Raw genomic sequence first — 23,396 nt, 5'->3', positions numbered from 1 at the left:
GCAATGTCTCGAGTCCAGATGTGCAGTCCTCAAGCAATACAAGTCCTCACTCCTCGCCTTGGATTACAAACATAGACTATTCAGTGGTTCTCAACCTGTGGGTCCCCAGAGGTTGTTGGACTACAACTCCCATCATCCCTGAGCTTTGGCCTTGCTAGCTAGGGGTGATGGGAATTGTAGTTCAACAACATCTGGGGACCCACAGGTTGAGAAAGGCTGGACTATGTGCACGCCAACAGCAGTGCTACGCTCTCAGCTTCACAGCGCAGGCCACAACCACCTTGTTTCAGAACCCATGACAAGAAACATCCAGCTTTATCATACGGAACACCCAACACTTTTGGGAGAAAATTAACGTCTGGCCATTTCCCAAGCCTTTTTGCCGGCGGCGGGAAGCTGCTTTCAACATGCCGTCGCTGGAAGCAGAAGCAAACAAAATGAAATAAATAAACAAATCCCCACCGCGTACCATTTTACAGCTTCATTTTACTCGAGTTTGAAACCTCAGTCAGTATCGGAGACACTAGAACATGAGTAATGTTCTGTCTGAGGGACTGGAATGTTCCGGAGGCCCTTAGCCCCTTGTCAAGTGTGTGCATTTATTTTATTTTTTAAAAAAATATAAAGGACAGAGGCGATGAGAAATAGGCCTGGTTTATTGTTGTATTCAGGGAATAGTTCCTTCTCCCCTCCCCTCTCTTTTTCTATATACAAGTCACCGCCACAGAATGTCCACGGGTAATTTATTTCCAAGCTCCAGCCAATATTAAGTTTGGTTCTGCATCACAGAAGCGTGGAGTTGGAGGGTTTCTCTTAGGCCATCTGCTCAAATATCCTCTGGACGTAGGGCAAAGTAACCCAGTAAGACAAAGTTGTTAAATTGTTATGCTGTGTCAAACTATATGCAGGTGCTGTCTGCAATCTTACTTATTTATTTCTATCTGAGTATTTATGTGCTGCTCTCTTGTAAATTATCAGGGCGCTGTACGATAGGTGTACAATAAAATATAAAAACAATTACCTTCCAGTTCTTCTTTGGCTAGTTCCCTTAAAGCGATTATAAGAAGGTTATGAGAACTCAGGCTTTACATTTTTTTCAGCTCCATTTGCAGTCTTCTGCGTAAACATTCGCAGGACTGCATTGCACACCGTGTTATGCAGCTTTGAGTATTTGTCTAATTGTGCACATCCTACCCATTGTTTCCAAACAGACACAGTTGTAAGAATTTAGAAATGGCATTCCATTTGAAATGAAATGAAACACTGTGCTTAAATACGGGGAACGTTTAAGCATTAGTTAGGGTTCAGGGTATTTTACTGGAGCAGGCATGACACAAACTCTGTTTTCTTAAAAAGAGAAAAAGCAAAAAGCTTGGCACTGGTGAGGTGGAAGGAATCTCTGCATTTAGCCCCTCAATGCAAATGTTGCATGTAATTATTTTTGCATGCTTTGTTCTGAATTCCCTATTGAGGGAATTTGAGGATTTTTAAAATAGAATTTGGAGAATTATTTCAGGGAATAATGTGGTAAGAGCAAATCGTAATAAGAATCCTGCGTTTAAGAGAACTTGACAGAAGAAGCTTGCGGTCACAGTCACCCACCCCACCCTTCTTTTGCAGGTCTTGCTCTTGGATTGTCAGCCACCATAAGGTCTAGAAACATGGTTATTTTTATAGCATTGCTGGATACATTCAGTGGTGGCAAACAAGGGTCATCGTATAAACATTTAATCGGTTACTTATTAGTGGCAGAAAGAATATTGATAGCTAGAAACTGGAAAGAAGTGAAGAGTTTAAATGTACAAAAATGGTATAACAAGGCAGCCCCGTATTGGGAAGTTTTTAATATGTGATGGTCTGTTGTGTCTTTGTACAGTGGTACCTCGGGTTACATACTCTTCAGGTTACATACGCTTCAGGTTACAGACTCCGCTAACCCAGAAATAGTGCTTCAGGTTAAGAACTTTGCTTCAGGGTGAGAAAAGAAATCGTGCTCCGGTGGCGCAGAGGCAGCAGGGGGCCCCATTAGCTAAAGTGGTGGTTCAGGTTAAGAACAGTTTCAGGTTAAGAACAGACCTCCAGAACGAATTAAGTACTTAACCTGAGGTACCACTGTATATTTGTTGGAAGCTGCCCAGAGTGGCTGGGGCAACACAGATGGACGGGTACACAAAACAAATTGTTGTAGTTGTTGTTAATGTAATTTGGGATCTGAAAACCAATGCAAAAACTTGTGTAGCCAGAGGGCAACAAACCTGAGACTTTCAGGGCAGACTGGAGCCATTCATCCAGCACACAAACAAGGACAAAAATGTACTTGCTTAAATTCCTTAATACATATGGCTGTATTAACTGTTTCCTTCATATTGATATTAGCAATTTCCAGTCTCTTGCCACTTCAGTTATTGTATGAACTTACTACTATTGTTTACATCTGAACCATGCCTTTGGGTTGGGGAAAAGGGGAAGGGAAAGTGAGGATATTCAGTTTGTAATTCTTTTCCTTTTCCTTTTACCTTTTCCCAAAGCTAGAAACACAGCTATTTTTTTAAATGAGCATTCATATTTCCAGGTACTATGCCAGTGCTGGTTGATCAGGTGACATCATTGCTTGGCTCCCACAGCTCCTGTACAGTAGAAGAAATGGCTCAGTCAATATGCAGCACATATGGTTAACATATTTAAAGTGAATTATTGACCTGCCATTCTTGAGCATCAAAAGCAGAGATCCAGGTAACCAGCCAGTTCATAACAGGATGCGACATAATACAATTAGGTCTCATTTGATTTTACCTTCGAATACTCTCAGCATTAAAGTTCATAGACATCAATGAAGGATATAGTTGAAAGATCCAGGAAAAAACAGGGTTCTTGCCTGCCTCTTTATTAGCAACTAGAAGGGAGAATTCTGTTGACTGCAGCTTCTCCTGTCAGAGCACTGGAGTAAATGAAGGAGGTCCTGTTCAAACCCTCCTTTCTGTGACTTAAAGAAAAGTCCATTTACGTGTGGAAACTGTTGAGCATATATCCCACATGTTGTGTCTGAACAGAGGGCAGCAGAAGGCATAGCCAATGGTCTAGGAAGATGGCAACAGTAGCCCAACAACATCTGGAGGGTACCAAATTGGCTATCCCTTCATTCACAATATCCTTCTTAAAGCTAACAATGATACTGTGAATGGATGAGTAGCCAGTGTGTTGCCCTAGATTTTAGTTGATTGCCATTTTCCCCCCTTGCAAACTGCTGGAGAACGGCATGGTAAGCACTTGTTCGCTTATGCTACAGCATTAGGTCACTTTGAAGACACTCAAACTCAGGACAAAAGGGAGAAACGTGCTAAAAGGAAGGCACGTTTGGCAAACCCTCACCATGATCAACTTCCGCCCGGAAATCTATGTCCCCACTGTGGAAGGACATGTGGATCCAGAATTGGCCTCCACAGTCACTTACGGACTCACTGTTAAGACTGTGTTCATGGAAGACAATCTTACTCAGCTACAAGCGATTGCTGAAGAAGAAGAAGAAGAAGAGGAGGAGGAGATCAGTTGCTTATTCCTCTATGTAAATGCCTATGGATACAAATATTGCAATGTTTGCAAAATAATTGGAAATCAACACTAATGTGCCCGTTTATAACTTCCAGAAAGGCACTGGCACAACTCAAAAGTTTGAGGCTTATATAATTTATTGTGCCTGATGTCAAAAATGATCATGCAATGGGCCCTTTTTGGATATTAAAGCTGAATCCAACAGCGTCGTGAGACTCACGCTTTACACATGAAGATCTGATTGGAGTTTATTATGGAGGAGAACTGGCTGGCTGAAAAGCATGATAAAATGATGGACAAAAATGGGGAAAGCAGTGGAATGGATCCCATTCTAAATGCAGCTTCGGGCTGAACAGAAATCTTAAAGAGTCCAGTCAAGTAGAAATATGCAAGAAAGGAACCCCCAGAACTTCCCATATAACAAATCAAGGGTGACTAAATCTTGCTTTACCCAAGCAGTAGATCTAGAGCTGCCAGCTGACCAGAAAAAAAGGCCTGGCCTGCTCCTATGCCTTTAACAGCAGCTTCATTTGCCAAAATGAGTCGATGAAACCTAGAATGGTATGGATATGAGCATCATCACATGCAAAGGTCTGTTCTTAGGGCTACACAGGAGCAGGGGGCTCACACAGACCAGCTACATCTACTGGCAGTGGTCTTCCCCAGAACTACTATCCTCTAGCTGGAGATGAAGGGAATTGAAAAGCATGTAGTCTTCCACTGGGCAGTGCCTTCATAGAATTGAAGAGTTGGAAGGGACCCAAAGGGTCGTCTAGTTCAATCACAGCTTCATTCTAAGCTTTCGCCACCCAGGAACAGTTTTGTCTCTTGATCTGCTAGTTGTGTGTTGAATGGACTTTTTCATCTGAGCCAACAAGTCCATGCTACATTCAGACATCAGTAGTCCACTCCTGGAGGCTTGGCAATGTTAGACCAGTTGCACTTGATGTCTTGAGCATTCAAATGCAGTGAAAAAGTATGCTGGAGTTTTTGTTTACAAGGAAGAAAGTTTCTTAGAAGTTCATTTAATGGCCATCAATCAAGGCACAATATCTTTTCAAAGGAAGCCTTCCTCATCATTCAGGGTATTTCCCCCCTAAAAAAAAGAGCAGTGGAATAATAAATGGCTATTTCCGACCAGGTTTCTATTTGAGGCATGCCTTGTTGAGCAGCATTGCTCCCCCTTCTCAGCAATTCTCGCTCCACAGCACCAGTTTTATTTGCTGGGCCCTCCAAACAATGGTCTATCCATCCATGTCATGCATATAATATCAAATTTATTACAGCAGCTCCTCAGCATATTTTCAACCGAGGCTTCATTCTTCTCGCACATTCTGCAAATGAACAACAGTTTTAGTTACAAATGTTTCCCGGCGAGACGGCGGACCTGACGGTAGAATGAAACGCGGTGCATTTCTTCCCGACGTCTGACCCCCATACAACCAATCATTATGACACACTGCTGAGAAATGCCATTCCTGCCCTGCACCTGATGTATTTCCACTCTAAAGCGAACAGTCGTGGAAACTGAGAGCTGCTGAGCCCTTGATTAGCACTTGAGCAGAGCCAACATATATATCTCTGCATCACTCTTAAGGACGGGAGAATTAAAGTCCCATGTGACCAGGAATCAAGGAGAGACTGCAAATGGAGTGGATGATGGATCAGGAATCATCTCCCACTTTGGGACATTGAAATGCCATCATTCACAGAGACTGGGCTGTCATGAACATGCTTCAACTGTGTTCTTGGCCCCACTAGATTCTGACTGTGATATCCATTGGTACATTGAGCTAACCAATAGTCTGGAAACTCTCCCTGTGGAAGTTCCTTCCATGCTTGATGAGGAACCTCTCCATGTCATCCATAGAAGTCCTGTGCTTTGTGAGGATTCTAGGGCATAATATGGGATGAACACAGTTTGCACATGGTAACTGAACAAGCTGGGCCTCATGTCACACAGTGGGTACTGAAAGCATGGTCTAGAACACGCCGAAAATGCATCTGAGGCTACGAATTTCACGGGCATATCAGGAAGCTCTTTATGATAGAAGGTTGTCAGGAAGCCACCCAGAGTGGCTGGGGCAACGCAGTCGGATGGGTGGCATATAAATAATAAAATTATTACTACTACTATCTTCTAACTCACAGATGGGGAACCTTTTGCCATTCTAGGGCCACATTCCCTTCTGAGGGCCACATGGCAGAGGCATATATAGTGCAGAGGCAAAAACAGGTGGAGCAATGAATATATATGTTAACTTTATATAGTACAATACAGTGGACGCTCAGGTTGCGAACATGATCTGTGTGGGATGCACGTTCGCAACCTGCAGCGTTCGCAACCTGCAGCGGCTCGTCTGTGCACGCACGGGTTGCAATTTGGCGCTGCTGCACATGTGCGACCGCCAAAACCTGGAAGTAACTGTGGTGATCAGACAGGGTCTCCGGACGTTTCACCATCTATTGATCCCTGTGCCACCACTTTATTTCTCGCTGCCACCACCCAGGCCCTACCTGGTACAATACTGAGTCCAGTCAGGGTTAAATTGGAACATAAACTTTTATTTATTTATTGCAGTTTAACGGGCGTGTGGTTTCATAAACGGTATTGGTCAATTACAATCATGGGGTGCCTATCCAGACCTATAACTTCCACTACCTGCTCTTACTCACTAAACCACCTTTCAGCTATTTACTTGTCTGCCTAGCCCCTAACTGTTCCTGACTCAGCTTATTTCGCTACACTAACTCAACCTCCCCACAGACTCTATTCCAATTCACTCCCACTCCAACCAACCACCCAACTCCCAACGAACTCCCCCCTTCGCCCCTCCTAGAGCTGGTTTTATAGTCCCTCTGACTCCACCCCCCTGGGTTCTGATTGGGTAATCTGTTTAACTATGTCACCTCCACCACTCTCATATGTTAACGTCACAGTAACCCATTCCTGTACTTCCGGGTTTCGGCGGGTGTGTAACCTGAAAAAATGCAACCTGAAGCAGCTGTAACCCGACGTATGACTGTAGTGTCTACACACACTCACACATCCCTCTCGATACTCCATCCAGTCAAGTCAGAGGCATGATCAGAGTTCAGGGATGTATTCCAGCCCAGCAACAACAGCCCTAAGGGGTGTGCTAGGGAGAGGTGTAGCCTGGGGAGAGGGTGTGTGTGGCCTTAAAGAGTTGTATAGTAATAACTGGGTTTTATTTTCATTGTATTGAGTTATTTGTACCCTACTTAGGGATGATTAAGCAGTACAGTGGTACCTTGGGTTGCATACGCTTCAGGTTACATACGCTTCAGGTTACAGACTCTGCTAACCCAGAAATAGTGCTTCAGGTTAAGAACTTTGCTTCAGGAGGAGAACAGAAATAGTGCTCCGGCGGCGCGGCAGCAGCAGGAAGCCCCATTAGCTAAAGTGTTGCTTCAGGTTAAGAACAGTTTCAGGTTAAGTACAAACCTCCGGAACGAATGAAATACTTAACCTGAGGTACCACTGTATGAAAATTGTCGAAATAAAACAAAAAATAGAGCGGATTAGAGAGCAACATGTGGCACCCAGGCCCGAGGTTCCCATCCTTATTCTAACTTAACAGTGCTGACAGACTTCCAAGCAGAGCTTTTTTTCCTCAACCGGAACTCACCAGAACTCTGTTCTGGCACTTCTCAGGTGGGTACCATTGCCATTCTAAGAGAATGAGGTGAGTTCTGCCACTTCTTTTTCTTGAAAAATAGCACCTCTTCCAAGGTTCCTCAAGCTGTCGTCAAATCATGGTTTGGAAGCCACTCATATTAACTGGGCAATGCCACAATTTGTACACTTATACAGGGCAAAAAATTGCTACCCACATACAATATACAACTTAAGCTTAAGCTTGCACCAGCACAACAAAAAAGACTCAATTTACTCAGTGAGCAATATAACAAATAGATACAAAAGGCCTTGTAACTTTTGCTAAGCTTCACTGCATTTCTTTCCCACACAAAACTATCACGCTAGGTCAAAAACAACAACATACCAATCTGGGATTTTATTTTATTTTTTGCTGGCTTTATTTTATTTTTTTGCCAGTGTTACACTCATAAGATTTCATGCTCCACTGCTCTAATCATTTGCTCCAAACCAGTATTTCTTATAAAGTGCCTCAGATTCAGAGAAAGACATTAAGGTGATTATTAGCCCTAAATGAACCGAGGAAAATATCTTTCTGACTAGCGTGCACGTTGACTTGCTTTTCGTTGCACTCCCAAACAGGATAATACCCAGTGGGTTGTTTTTTTTTTAACACTTTGCATTTCAAGAAACCAGGGACTGGACTTGGAATGGTGGAAGTCTGAAATACTTCAGTTTGAACAATGCCCAGTTTGAAAAAGTCTCAGTGGGCCAGGTCCCGACTTCTCCAAATTCAGGTCTAAGCTATTCTCTAAAGTACAGTGGTGCCTCACAAGATGAAAAGAATCTGTTCTGTGATTCTCTTCGTCTAGCGGTTTTTTCGTCTTGCGAAGCAAGCCCCATTGACGGATTAGCGGATTAGCACTATTAGCGGCTTTTAGCGGCTTATCTGCTGATCGGATCAGCTGATAAGCGGCTTAGCGGCTTAGAAAAAGGGGGGAGGGGAAAAAAACCAGCAGGAACTCGCAAGACATTGTCGTCTTGCGAAGCAAGCCCATAGGAGATTCGTTTTGCGAAGCACCTCCAAAACGGAAAACCCTTTCGTCTAGCGGGTTTTCTGTCTTGCGAGGCATTCGTCTTGCGGGGCACCACTGTACTTCGTCACACAGGTCTTTGTTGTGGAACTTGCTCCCACAGGAGACAGTGATGGCTACCAACCCGGATAGCTTTAAAAGAGGACTGGACCAATTCATGGAGGAGAAGGCTATCAATGCCTACTAGCCATGATGGGTATGCTGGAGGAGGGGAGAGGGCTGGTGTGCTTGGTTCCTCCTTGAATGTTTCCCACAGGCATCTGGTTGGCCACCATGAGAACAGGATATTGGACTAGATCAGGCTTCCTCAACCTCGGCCCTCCAGATGTTTTTGGCCCACAACTCCCATGATCCCTAGCTAGCAGGGCCAGTGGTCAGGGATGATGGGAACTGTAGTCTCAAAACATCTAGAGGGCAGACGTTGAGGAAGCCTGGACTAGATGCTCTCCTTATATTGTTGGACTCCAACTTCCATGATCCCCAGCCAGCATGGCCATTGGTCAAGGATGAGACTTGTAGTCCCACTGTATCTGGAGGGAACCACGTTGGCCGTCCTGCCCCATGGCTTCATTTGGACATAACCCCAGTCCATGGTTTAGTTTAGGGATCATGATGGTCCATGGGAATTTCTACCACCTGGCAGTTGCCTAATTTTTGTTCGTATTGGAGATGACGCTTCGTTTTGGGGTTGTTGTTTTTTTTTTAAAAAAAAAAAAGCTCAGAGAGATGGTTAAAATGCAACCATAGTTTTCAGGGGCATCTAAATGAGCTAAGTTGTGGATTATATCAAAAAGAGGACAAACGATTCTAGGAAGCTTTTCAAAGTGAGAACTACCACAAATTTTATAGCTCCTCCTGTGCTCATGCAATGACTGTGTGTGTTGGTTTTTAAATAAAATTCTACAATGTCTCCAACATTACTGAGGCACACCGGAGATATGAACCTACCCCCCCCCCAAAAAAATGGATGAAAACGAATATATTCTTAGTGAACACTGAATATTTGAGAGCATCCAGGATTCATATCAAGTTACCACCTTTCCTTCCAGGGAACTTAAAATATCCTGTAAAGAATTCATGGCTTCTTCAAAATGCTTATGCAGCTAATGCACAAGCTCCTTTTGCCTGTTCTTTCCGTTATCTGGCCCAGTCAGCCCATGTTTCCTGCCCTATATTCCCCGGGGATGTTGCAACAACACTCAACATTTTTTTTAATGAGTTCCAATCCAGCTTTGCAAGTCCCATCCTATTACAATGAGTGGCCAAAGAAACAAATGTCACAGAACACAGAGTTGCATATTCTGTGGAGAGAAGCAATCCAAACAAAGCGGTTCTAACCACAGGTCATCGGAATCGAAACAAAATATGCAAGCTGCGTTCTTTTATACACATTTACCCTCTGCTTGGCAGCCTTCCTCCTCGGAGAGTGAAGAAACAGAGAAGACTTACGGAGACGCCTGTCTCTTCTCTCCAGGGATCCTGTGGGCTGGTTCACACATCACAACAGCCTCCACAAAAATTGCTGCAGGATTGTGAGGAGGGGGTGTTTGTTCAGCTAGCACAGGGATGAGGAACTTGGGGTCCTTCAGACGTTGCTGGACTCCAAGTCCCATTAGCCCAAGCCAGCTTGGCCAATAGCCAGGGATGATGGGCATTGTAGTCCAGCAACATCTGGAAGAATGCAGGTCCCCCGTCTCTGAGTTAGCAGCAAAGCTATGCTCTTACCATGAACATAGAAAGCTGCCTTAAACTGAATAGGGCAGCCCTGTTTAGGGAAGCTTTGAATGCTTGATGCATTACTGTATTTTAATATTTTGTTGGAAGCTGCCCAGAGTGGCTGGGGAAGCCCAGGCAGATGGGCAGGGTATAAATAATAAATTACTGTAAATAAATTATTATTATTATTATTATTATTATTATTATTATTATTATTATTATTATTTATTAGACCTTTGGTCTATCCAGCTCAGTATTGTCTAGACTAGCCTTGGGTCCAGGCCTGCGAGCACTCCAGTTGGAGAACAGCTTTTACCAAAGGTGTCATGGGCTTTGAAGACACTCGAACTCAGGACACAAGGGAGAAACGTGCTAAGAGGAAGGCAAGCTTGGCAAATCCACACTGTGATTAACTCCTGCCTGGAAACCAATGTCCCCACTATGGAAGGACATGTGGATCCAGAATTGGCCTCCACAGTCACTTACGGACTCATTGTTAAAATCGTGTTTATGGAAGACAATTTTACTCGGCTACGAGTGATCGCCAAAGAAGAAGAAGAAGAGCCTTGGGTCCCCAGGTGTTGTTGGACTACAATTCCCATCATCCCTAGCTAGTAGGACCGGCGGTCAGGGATGATGGGAGTTATAGTCGAACAACAGCAGGGACCCAAGGTTGAGAAAGCCTGGGCTAGACTCACAGCAGCCTTCCAAGTTTCAGATGGGGGATGACATGGATTAAATCTGAGGCCTTCTGCATGCCAAAGTGATGCTCTATCACTGAGCAACGGCCCTTCTCTACAGAATTCAATTTTAGTTTTATTATGTATATGCCTCCCATCTGACTGGGTTGCCCCAGCCACTCTGGGCGGCTTCCAGCAAAATATAAAAATACAATAACATCAAAAACTTTCCTATACAGGGAAGCACTCTTTGCAGAAGCTGATGCTTCTGTGTGAGGGTATGTGGCTGGGCCAACCCAGCCATTTGGGTGGGGTATAAATAATAACATTATTATTATATAACAAAATTGTTCTGTGGAGCCGCTGAGCGCTGCATCTCAAAGAAACCAACTGACCACCTTTCACCATCGCAAACACCTTAGAGGAACAACACTGTAGAAAAAATAAAAAAATTCCTTCCAGTAGCACCTTAAAGACCAACTAAGTTAGTTCTTGATATGAGCTTTCGTGTGCATGCACACTTCTTCAGCTCATACCAAGAACTAACTTAGTTGGTCTTTAAGGTGCTACTGGAAGGAATTTTTTTATTTTGACTATGGCAGACCAACGCGGCTACCTATCTGTAACTGGAACACTGTAGAAGTATAGCTGTTGGTTCACAAAAAGAGCAGCCCTTTACAAGAGTGGCCAGACCAGAAGTTTAATGAAGACCTGGTACAGACCTTGGGCAATTACATGAGGACTGACATCATCATCATCATCATCATCATCATCATCATCTATTATTTATACCCCGCCCATCTGGCTGGGTTTTCCCAGCCGCTCTGGGCAGCTGTTTAATAGGCGCAGAAGTGCCAGAAGTAGTGGTGGATTGAGGTTCCTTGTGATCCCACCCACTCCCACTTGCAATAGCAAAATGAACACTGCAAACAGCACTAACACAGGCAACTTCCACCAAGGTTGCACTTTTAATGTGCATTTATGGGCTAGTGATTAAACCCAATAAGACAATAGTATATCGCCACCTACTGGTTGGAGGTCCCACAGAGCTAGTCATTGCAATAAATATTTGGATAGGTCTGCGGCATCACTCCACCCCCTGCCCAACCCTTTCCCCATAATGATGTATCGTAACTCCTTGATTTCTTTTTTTTTTAATGTTCTTATTTATTGTTGCTCGATTCCTAACAGAATTGGTTCCATGAAACCAGTCTGGTTTCTATTCCTTTTTCTTTTTACGAGAGATAATTTGTTACCAGTTTCCAGCAGCCTAATTTGTATGTCATAATAAACTCCAGAAGCTTCACTCTATTAGCTATAGAGAGTAATACTGAAATATATTGCTTGAGAAAAAGGAGACCCAATGCTTCTTGGCTAAAATTTATCAGAGCAGATGTATCCCTTCTATTAGGCACCATTTGCTTCAATTATTCTTAATGCTTAACGGCAGAATAATTGGGACAAATATTGATGGATATTCTAATAAAAACACTTTCGTCAAATGCTTTAATTGCTGGATCCCGTAACTACGGCATAAAACATTTTGCTTTGCCTATTGACATTTGACAGGCTGAAATACGAACCCATCACGTTCATATAAATCTCCAAGCCTGGTTTCGACAGACATAAACACTTGTGCCAATGGAAACACATCTCCAGCTGAAAATAGGCTGCAGGACTGGAGCCATAGCCCTTGGTGGGAGAACCGTGGCTCAGTGGTACAGCTTCTGCTTAGGAACAGCTTCTATCCCTGGCACCTCCAGGGAAAGACTGAGGGCCTGTTTGGATGTAACAGTCCTGAGTTCCTAAACCAGGTGTAGAGGAACCTTTTGCCCAGAAACTGAATGGGTCTCTTTATCCAGCCCTTGGAATATCCCATAGGTCACACCATTAACTGAGCACCCTCAGTTTCCTCAACTGTTTTGCCTGGCTAGCATGTGGTCATGAATTGTGATGATGATAGTGTGTGTGGGTGTGGGTGAGAGAGGCCTCTGAATTTTGGAATGTCACATTCATTACATCACATCCTTGGTGTGTGGAGTGCCACAGGGCGCAATTCTCTCCCCGATGCTTTTTAACATCTTTATGCGCCCCCTTGCCCAGATTATCCGGAGCTTTGGGCTGGGCTGTCACCAATATGCTGATGACACTCAGCTCTATCTGCTGATGGATGGCCACACTGACTCGGCCCCGGACACACTGACCAGATGCTTGGAAGCTGTGGCTGGATGGTTTCGTGGGAGCTGATTGAAACTAAATCCTTCGAAGACAGAGGTCCTATGGCTGGGTCGGGATGGTATGGGGATGAGGGACCAACTCCCTTCTCTTGAGGGGGCCCAGTTAGTGCCATTGCCTTCCGTTAAGAGTTTGGGTGTAATCCTTGACGCCTCCCTTTCCATGGAGGCGCAAGTTACAGCAACAGCCAAGGCGACATTTTCCCACCTTCGCCGCATCAAGCAGTTGGTCCCTTACCTTTCCCGCCCCGACCTGGCCACAGTGAACCATGCGACAGTCATCTCCAGGCTTGACTACTGTAATTCGCTCTATGCGGGGCTGCCCTTGAAGCTGTCCCAGAAACTCCAGCGGGTACAGAATGCTGCAGCGAGGCTCCTCACGGGGTCTCTGCCATGGGAGCATATTCATCCAGTGCTTTACAAGCTGCACTGGCTCCCGGTGGAGTACAGGGTCAGATTTAAGGTGCTGCTTTTGACCTTTAAAGCCCTTCACGGCCTAGGACCCTCGTACCTACGGGACTGCCTCATAGAATCATAGAGTTGGAAGAGACCACAAGGGCCATCGAGTCCAACCCCCTGCCAAGCCTCGCCTGGTATGCCCCACAGAGAGCCTCAAGGTCCATAAATAACAACACCCTAGTGGTCCCAGGCCCTAAGGAAGTTAGATTGGCTTCAACCAGAGCCAGGGCCTTTTCAGCACTGGCCCCAACTTGGTGGAACGCTCTGTCTCATGAGACCAGGGCCCTGCAGGATCTGATTTCTTTCCGCAGGGCCTGTAAGACAGAGTTGTTCCGCTTGGCCTTTGGCTTGGAGCCAATTTGATTCCCTCCCCCCCATTTTCTTTTTTCTTTTCCTTCTCCTGCAATGAGGCTACATTTTAATATTTTAATGTTCCATTATTTTAATGTTGTATTTTATTTTTGTTTTTAAGTTGTAATCATTCATCTTGTTTTTATTATTGCTTGTAAGCCGCTCTGAGCCCGGCCTTGGCTGGGGAGGGCGGGGTATAAATAAAAAATTATTATTATTATTATTACCTACCCCACTTTTGCCTCTAGCCATGCCCACCACCAGCAGGTGACTCCAGGAAGGTCCTCGGGCTGAAAGTGTTTCCTCAACCCTGCCCTAGACCATGGTTTAGGAAGCCAGAATGTCAAGCTGATGTACTCCTCTTAATCATATTGAAACACACACATATACACCGCCCACAGCTTCCTTGCAATAAGCTGAAAGGCCCACATGTACAGAACTGCTAAAGAAATTCTAAGGTGCTCCGAGAAAAAGACAGCAAATGGACGCCTTTTTCACAGGGGAAGGAATTGGACAGATTTCAGAAAAGCACTGGCTGTGAGCATATGATGTCCCTCCTTAAGTACAGAGAGCTCCTTGTTCGCTCCCAGATTTTGTGCAAACTTATGATTATCTTCCATGCCCCTGTCCCTCGCAGCTTGCAAGCTGAAATTTGACACAGGGTGACAAATGGAAGGGAGGGTAAACAGGGGAATGTGCATTCAGCTCAGGATGAGTTTCAGTAGGAAACGTATTCTGAAGCCTCGGCAGAAGACCTGAGATTTGAGATAACAGCTTGAAGGTTTCCAGGGACCTTGTTCCAGGAATAAGGGGGAGCAAGGGGAAAAGAATGGAGCTAGGCAGCAGGAGACCCAAGCACTCTGGCTTCAAACTACCATGCTGAAGGATGCAAGACTGGCGCCAACATTGTACTCTTTCCAGCAGCAGATTACGGCATTTTTATTCGCCTAGGTTTTTCAGATTTACTGTTATCGTTTTAGCTTGATGAATAGCTTCCGGTTCCTACTTCTCAGACCTTGCTATATTTTGATTTTTGTTCATTAATATTGTGTTGATGTTTTAATGTTTATGTACACTGGCCCATGTTCGGATTCTTGAAATATTACTCTGTTTTGTAATTATACTATAGGAGTTTACTATAATCATTAAAATAATTAAAAATAATTTGAAAAAAAGGTTGGTGGTGATGCAATAGGTGAGAGAAGTTTGGGGGTGTCAGGAGCTGCCAGAGCTTGGATTGGGACCCTTCATGTGTGGCTGCCCCATGTGGTGAGTCCTTGAACTGCATGCTGTAGCAGCTCCCAAGGAAGCTTTATAGAATCATAGAATCATAGAATCATAGAGTTGGAAGAGACCACAAGGGCCATCGAGTCCAACCCCCTGCCAAGCAGGAAACACCATCAGAGCACTCCTGACATATGGTTGTCAAGCCTCTGCTTAAAGACCTCCAAAGTAGGAGACTCCACCACACTCCTTGGCAGCAAATTCCACTGTCGAACAGCTCTTACTGTCAGGAAGTTCTTCCTAATGTTCAGGTGGAATCTTCTTTCTTGTAGTTTGGATCCATTGCTCCGTGTCCGCTTCTCTGGAGCAGTAGAAAACAACCTTTCTCCCTCCTCTATGTGACATCCTTTTATATATTTGAACATGGCTATCATATCACCCCTTAACCTCCTCTTCTCCAGGCTAAACATGCCCAGCTCCCTTAGCCGTTCCTCATAAGGCATCGTTTCCAGGCCTTTGACCATTTTGGTTGCCCTCTTCTGGACACGTTCCAGTTTGTCAGTGTCCTTCTTGAATTGTGGTGCCCAGAACTGGACACAGTACTCCAGGTGTGGTCTGACCAGAGCAGAATACAGTGGCACTATTACTTCCCTTGATCTAGATGCTATACTCCTATTGATGCAGCCCAGAATTGCATTGGCTTTTTTAGCTGCCGCGTCACACTGTTGGCTCATGTCAAGTTTGTGGTCAACCAAGACTCCTAGATCCTTTTCACATGTACTGCTCTCAAGCCAGGTGTCACCCATCTTGTATTTGTGCCTCTCATTTTTTTTGCCCAAGTGCAATACTTTACATTTCTCCCTGTTAAAATTCATCTTGTTTGTTTTTGCCCAGTTCTCTAATCTGTCAAGGTCGTATCTTCAATCTGTCAAGGTCGTATCTTGTATCTTCAGAGCCTGGATTGTCCATCCAATCAGGACAGGGAGACTTCCTGTTAAGCAACAAGGTTTTCCTAAACCCTGGTGTGCTCCTGTGTCCTTTGGCCCTGACTTCTGTCCAACTCCTTGATCATGTATTGCCACAGGGAAACAGTGAAGAGTCTTAGAAGTATCCAAAACTGGCTGGTTTGGTTGTATTGGCCAACAACTCGTTGCGTCCATTAAAACAGAAGATCTGTTGTCATCCTGGTTCCCTCCAGTTGCTTTGGACCATAACTCCCATTAGCCTCAGTCAGCATAACTGCTGGTTGCAACTGATGGGAGTTATGCTCCAAAACATCTGGAGGGAACCAGGTCAGCCATGGTGTAGTGGTTAAAAGCGGTGGACTCGTAATCTGGTGAACCGGGTTCGCGTCTCTGCTCCTCCACATGCAGCTGCTAGGTGACCTTGGGCTAGTCACACTTCTCTGAAGTCTCTCAGCCTCACTCACCTCACAGAGTGTTTGTTGTGGGGGAGGAAGAGAAAGGAGAATGTTAGCCGCTTTGAGACTCCTTAGGGTAGTGATAAAGCGGGATATCAAATCCAAACTCTTCTTCTTCTACTACTATGATGGAAAGATCACATCTCTTTTTCCTGCTTGTGGAATTTGGGTGAGGAAGTCTGTCTTAACGTGGATAGTCCTCCGAGCCTTGCCGTCCCAGAAGTGTTTACAGATGCTTTGTCACTGTCAGCCTGCCTCGCCATGACCTGCTTTTTTCCAGAAGCGTCAGTTTACAAAATGTAAAAAGGTCTGCCTCAAACTCCCATCATGTCATCTCCCTCAACAGCAGCTCATTCGCAGAGTGACCTACTTCTGTCACCGACTGGCCCCATTAGTTTTCAGAACAAATTAGTCTTGATTTCAATAGGAATTTAGTGTCAGATTATCAGACTACTTTCCGACACCGTTCCTGTACATCTGCCCTAGGGGGAAACGTTGGCTCCACTCCCCCCTCCCCCCTGTAAAATCTGGAGGAACAAACTGGCTATAGTCCAACAGAGTCAAGCGAGCTATTAATGGCAGGTACACTTTTTAGCTATGCAGATAATACATCCTGCATCAGGGCATCCTTGTTGTCCAAGACTGTGATCAGAAGTGTACTCACTAGGAAGCTCTGTTGGAATGAGACTGCAGCATAAATTAATGTTGGGGGGAAATGAATAAGGACTGGAAGCTGCCTTATACTGAGTCAGACCACATGTCAGAAGAAGAAGAAGAAGAAGAAGAAGAAGAAGAAGAAGAAGAAGAAGAGGAGGAGGAGTTTGGATTTGATATCCCGCTTTATCACTACCTGAAGGAGTCTCAAAGCGGCTAACATTCTCCTTTCCCTTCCTCCCCCACAACAAACACTCTGTGAGGTGAAGAAGTGAGGCTGAGAGACTTCAGAGAAGTGTGACAAGCCCAAGTTCACCCAGCAGCTGCATGTGGAGGAGTGGGGACGCGAACCCGGTTCCCCAGATTACAAGTCCACCGCTCTTAACCACACCACCACACTGGGTCTCAGGGTTGGAGTCAGGCATAGGTCAGCAACAAAAACCATAGATCACCTGCAGTTAAATCTTTATTCAAAGGAACAAGCCACAGCTCAAGCCTAGTGTTCTTAGCAACTCTTCCCAGGTCTTGCCCCAATGAAGCAGTTGCGAGGATTGAAGGTCGCCGCCTTCCCAGTGTCCACCTGGAGTCCTCCTCTCCAGGGTCTTTCCCATGCAGTCTCATGCTGTGTCTGTGCACAACCATCCTCTGCTCTCTCATTTCGTTTCTTTGTTAATTCTAGGAGACCAAGGGGGAAACTCCCTGGAGCAGCCTGTCTCCGCTCCGTCTCCTGGCTGCCCTCCTCTCCAGCCTCAGAGTCAGAGTCTGAACCGATCTCTGCCACAGCCTCTTCCTGTTCACTAAACCCTGCTACCTCTTCAGCTTCCGACACCACCTCCTCCCAGTCTGCTCTTTCTTCCTCTGACCACTCATCACCATCCCACCACCAATTCCCTGGCTCTGAGCCTTCTTCCCTTGGGGGTTTCCTGGTTGGTGCATTCCATCACTCTTTTGTATCCCCCCAGTCCATGACATCCAGCCAGTCCAGACGTCAGAACGGCTTTTCCAGCCCTATATGCAGAGGCTAGGACCTTCTGGTTGTGAGAAAAATGTGTGATCTAACATTAATGGTGCAATTCTGTGGTGTCTGGGAGTGTGTCCCAGGGGAGCATCAGATTTCACAGTGGTGGTGGTGGGGGGAGAGAAAATAGAGATTTCCTCCCATCTTGCTAGTATGGGTCCAACACAGCTTTGGAATTGGCGGTTTGCCTACAACTTCATGAGAATCTTGTATAAAAAAAACAAACCCACAACATTAATTGGAACTAATGAGATATTAACAATGAAAAATTTATTAGATAATTTTCACTTAAATTAGTTTCAATAGTCTTTCTTTCCTGAACATTAAACAAAAAAGTTCAGCACATGCATTTGTGGTTTGAGTTAGTTAGACAATGTGGCGTATACTTCTGTTTCCTTATTGTAGAACTCGTGTGAATTACCAGCACCAAAAACAAAGTAGATTTCAACAGTGAACATTCCAGTTGTTGTTCTTTTTAAAAAACAAATCTTTCCATTGTGAAATAAGCATAATAGTTATTGAATCAGTTCAACAGCTTCTGCACCTTTTTTGCATACATATTTTCCACAAATCAAAGGCACGATAAAGCCAACGTTAAGTACTTGAAAGTTCAATTTACTGCAAAATGAAAATGAAGCACATGATTAATACCTTCTTTGCAATTAACAGAACTGGAAAGTTCTTATCTCAAGCCAGATTATGCCCTAATAATTCTCATTATGGTTTATATATTTTTTCACATTCTTTTTAATGACGGCAGGTTCCCTGACAGCTCCTACTAGGCAGGTTTGACTAATCTCAGTGGGATAACAGTACAAATGTTTGAAGAAATGTCATCCCCCCCACAAAAAGATCTTCAGCACACTATGTCGATTCTCCAGCAACAATGCACATTGATTTAGGAAGGTCACAGTCAGTATTAAGTGGACACACAGTTATCAAAATAACATGGCACTATGCATTGCATTCATCCTTCACCGTTTAAGTATTCACACGAGAAACTCATTCATTCATGATATGATATATCAGTATGGTTTCACACAGCTACATTTTTGAGTTTTCTTCTGATGTGAGGTATACAGTGGATATCAAAGCACAAACATTTAATCTTAAGGCATGTGTGAAACAGGTACACATCTTCTAAGTGAAAAATCCAATTCCTGTTATTTTGGCTCAAATGACATAATATAAATGTAACCATTTCTCTAGCCCTAGTTGGAAAAGCTTTTTTTAAAAAAATGGCCAAGATTCAGAAAGCTGTATCTTACACCCTGAAGGCTTTTGGGCATACCCAATTTGGAGTCTTTTTTTTTTTTGTCTTTTAAAAATTCAATTGGCAAGTCTTATCACAAATGGCATTTGTGACACTTTCAAAAGTTTCTTGCCATGTTGGAAGGCTGCTATTTTTGAGAAACAAAATTCCCATTGTGTGCTTCCTTGGATCCTGGCCATGATGACCAATAAAGACCGAACCATTCTCTACTATTCCTCCAGGACATTAAAGATGTACCAAAACACCTTACAAAAATTACAAGTCACTAACAATGGCATATTATATGAGGAAGAAACCAGAGTGGAAATAGATAGTGGTTACTCATCATACTGTAGTCACTGACCATTGTGAAATATCACTGAACAACAGGAGCTCTGTGTGAAGTTCCAAACAATTTTTTTATATATATATACACCAAAAAACTCGTACTTTATTATGGATAGGTTAGGTTGACCAAATAGAGTTTTACTCCTGGCTGGTTAAAAGATATGCATTTGAGACAACTTGGGGAATGTTGTATGTTATATAAAGTCCTTTGCTGGAAGTGTCTTCTATTTCTTCGTCACACTGGCCACTGCCTTCTTGGCAGCATCTTCAAGGTCACTTGCGGCGGTGATCGGGAGCCCACTTTCAGTCAGAATGCGCTTGGCTTCATGAACATTTGTCCCTGGTGGGAGAAAGAGGAGGGGAAAAGTTAACTTCCAGTTTTTGCCTTCTAGATTTTGCAGGTCCAGAAGAAGGAGACCGAATGGAGATCCTATTTTACACCTAATGAACATTCTGATGTGAAATCACCACACACACACACACACACACACACACACACACAAACATCAACAACAACAACTCAGCAGGTTTCCGGTATTCATGACTGCACAGATAATCTCAAAACACAAAGACGGAGTCTGTTAAGGCTTCAAGAGCCACAGAAATACAACTTCAAGGACAATCTTCTGAAACTTGGAGAGTCCATGCCAGTGTATACAATACTGAGTGTGGGGTAGAATAATAGAACCATAGAGTTGGAAGGGATCCCAGGAGTCATCCAACCTCTTGCAGTGCAGGGAACTCAGTTAAAGCATCCACAGCAGATGGCCATCCAAGCTCCACTTAAAAACCTTCAAGGAAGAAGAGTCCACAACCTCCTGAGGGAGACTATCAAACAGTTCGTACTGTCAGAAAGTTTTTCCTAATGTTTAGCTGGAATCTCCAATGGCCTGATTTGGTAGCTGGATTTCCAAGAGGCAGAGGAACCAGAGACCAAATTGCAAACGTGTGCTGGATTATGGAAAAAGCTAGAGTTCCAGAAAAACATCTACTTCTGCTTCATTGACTATGCAAAAGAATTTGACTGTGTCGACCACAGGGGCAGGGAACTTTGGGCCCTTTAGACATTGCTAAGCTACTACTCCCATCACCCCTAGCAAGCATGGTCAATGACCAGAGACGTTGGGAGTCACAGTCCAGCAACATATGGAGGGCTAATTTTTCCCTACACTGATTTAGATTAAGGTTGCTGCAATGCAGTGCATGTTCCTTGGAACAACAGAACACACTTTTGAGCCTAAGGTTGCATTCCTGTGCACATTTACCTGGACGTAAGCTTAATTTAACAGACAGTGGGACTTAGTTCTGAGTAAATATGCACAGGACGGAATAGTAAGAGCCGCATTAGCTGATGCACACTTCATGTTCAGTCAACAGCAGCACTGCTTCCCCTTTGAAAAAAAATGCCATAAATTAAGAGAGACATTTCAGGGAAGTGTGCGTTACACTCTGTCAAGCTCCTATAAAAGGCACATGCATAGCTAAATGAGAGGAGATTAATTAAAAGAGATGACTGATTGCTGCTCACATCCTGTAGCTCTTTGCTCATTAATGCTGGAAAAAAGATAGGCGCAGTTGAAATGTTCTGGCAGAGTGATCATACAAATTCCAGCTTTCCCCAAAGCCTCCTATGCGCTTTGGGCATCTCCTGACAATGATGGCACCTTTCACGGGGTAGCAGAAAGGGCAATGCACAAGACAAAAAGGTCTGTCAGAAATTGAGACAGGTGCTCTGGGGGCTTTAATAAGCACAGGCACTGAATGTCAATAAGGAAGATCAATACAAAAATGACAAGTGCCGTCTCGGAACCATCCTGGGAGTGGAGACCTCATTTGGGCCTTGGGTAAAATATCCGCACGTCTATGTTGGGACTAAAGCTAGAAAGAGGACAGTCACCTTTATGTTTCATTCCCGGAGCAGTAAAGCGTGGCAATAAATCAACGGGAAGGGGATCAGTGTCTGGCTGTATAACGTGGAACAGATATATTTCCCCCATGTAAGTCAGGATGGCAGGAACATACAGAGCTGTTTTAGACAAGCCCATTGTCTGCATTGATTGGAAGAGGCTCTCCAGGGTTTTGGACCGGGGACATTTTCCAGCCATTCCTGGACATGCCAGAGGTTGGACCAGGGACCTTCTGAATGGTCTACCAGTGATCGGCAGCTCTTCTAGTTAAGTAGGGCTGGCTGGCTAAGTCTTACGCAACAAGTGCAACAAGCATCAAAGCGGCTCAATAAATATGCACCAATGAAGTATTATTCAAATGCCTATGCCCTACAGGAGCTGGTCTACTACTATGCATTTATACTAGAGATGGGGAATGTGATCTTCCAGATGCTGATGGACCACAAGTCCCGTCATCCCTGCTGGCTAAGGCTGATGGTAATTGGAGTCAAACTGTCAGCATGGTCAATGGTTAGAGATGATGTAGTACAGAATATCTGCGGGGGGCATCATGTTGGGGGAAGGCTGGTTGAGAGACTTATTTTTATTCAGAGCGGATGCTCAAGAAGTTCAATTCTCTGTGGGTCTTCAATTTCTACACTTGAACACAAAATAAGCAGAGGCTTATGCCCGTTCGTTAAGTAACTACATTTCAATTGGATGAAATGAGTTTCACATTCCGGGAATATTAGTAGGTGGCTTAAATCACCACTAACCAGAGAGCTGCAGAATTATCTTAATTGTGGCGGATGGAAAAATTCTTGCAAAATCTTTTCCTCAAATTGCATGTGAGCGAGAACATCGATCTTTAAGTTTAAGAGCCAATGGTTTCACAGTCCCAACAGCAGGTAAAATCTCTCCATCTCAATTGCAGGAAGGCCAGTTCAATAGTGTTTACTCAGCTTCGAACTGTAAGTAACAAAACCACTGAAGACCACTTACATTAGTCATTTACCACCCACTGTGATAGGTTTAGCCTGTTTCTTTGTTCAAAGTATCGCCAAACTTGCAATACTTCTTGTTATAGTAATGTACTAAATGCACCTTTGCACTGAATATACCCATGAAAAGATTATCTTGATTCAACTCATTTACCTCCAATCAAAACTGCTTGATTGTGATGCACGGAGGGAAACTGAAAAAACAATCCCTTAGCGTCAAAGTGGTGAATGTGGAGTCAGCATACTACCTGGCAGAAATTCCAACTAAGTCATCAGAGAACAAAGCCAGGGTCTATCTGTATAATTCAGCTGATTTCACTGCTGTGCTCTTCTGTTTTGCTGAATGCTTAAACCAGGGCTGAATGACCCGTTGCCTTCCAGATGCGAACTCAACACATACCTCTTTGACAATAATCATTTCCCTTTCTAGGGTCAGATAGGTTTAGAAGGCTAGGCAATGTTCACACAGCATAGGAAGAAAGCACGGAGGTTACAAAATGCAGGCACACAAAAACCAAGGCTAATATATTCTATCTAAAAAGTTAAAGGCAATTGATATTGGGACAGTTAGTGCAGAATCTATATCTATATCTATCTATATCTAATATTCAATCAAATATCACAATGTTTGCATCAATGTTGAACTTTAACTTCCATCAGCCTCGGACAGCATGACCAATGAGAAGAGATGATGGGCACCATTGTGCAAAAAACCACTGGAAGACCACAGGTTCCCCATCACGATTTTTAAATAGTTTAGCACAATGTGCACAAGCCTGCCCTCTCATTGAGGACTGCATGCTCCGCTCACCCTTTCTTCCCATGTGACTGCTTTTAGTTAACAGAAACTTCCCATGCTGCCCAAACTGAAAATTGTGGTTAATAACAACT

At 44.1% G+C, this 23,396-nt stretch overlaps 2 protein-coding genes across 2 annotated transcripts in view; one reads left to right on the top strand and one right to left on the bottom strand.

The window, feature by feature from the left end:
• LOC309524847 (monocarboxylate transporter 2-like) overlaps positions 1-23,396 on the top strand; it is a 685,265-nt gene that overhangs the window by 138,932 nt on the left and 522,937 nt on the right. The window lies entirely within an intron of this gene.
• SUCLG2 (succinate-CoA ligase GDP-forming subunit beta) overlaps positions 18,618-23,396 on the bottom strand; it is a 218,520-nt gene continuing 213,741 nt past the window's right edge. Inside the window, exon 11 of the mRNA XM_082210325.1 lies at positions 18,618-19,958. Coding sequence (XP_082066451.1) covers positions 19,843-19,958 — 116 coding nt within the window. The 3' untranslated portion in view covers positions 18,618-19,842. The remainder of the gene's footprint in view (positions 19,959-23,396) is intronic.

Source organism: Podarcis vaucheri (genome assembly GCF_965113315.1).
Source record: "Podarcis vaucheri genome assembly, chromosome: 2".
NCBI lineage: Eukaryota > Metazoa > Chordata > Lepidosauria > Squamata > Lacertidae > Podarcis > Podarcis vaucheri.
The sequence above is the reverse complement of the archived record's forward strand: the minus strand, read 5'-3'. Positions and strand labels throughout refer to the sequence as shown.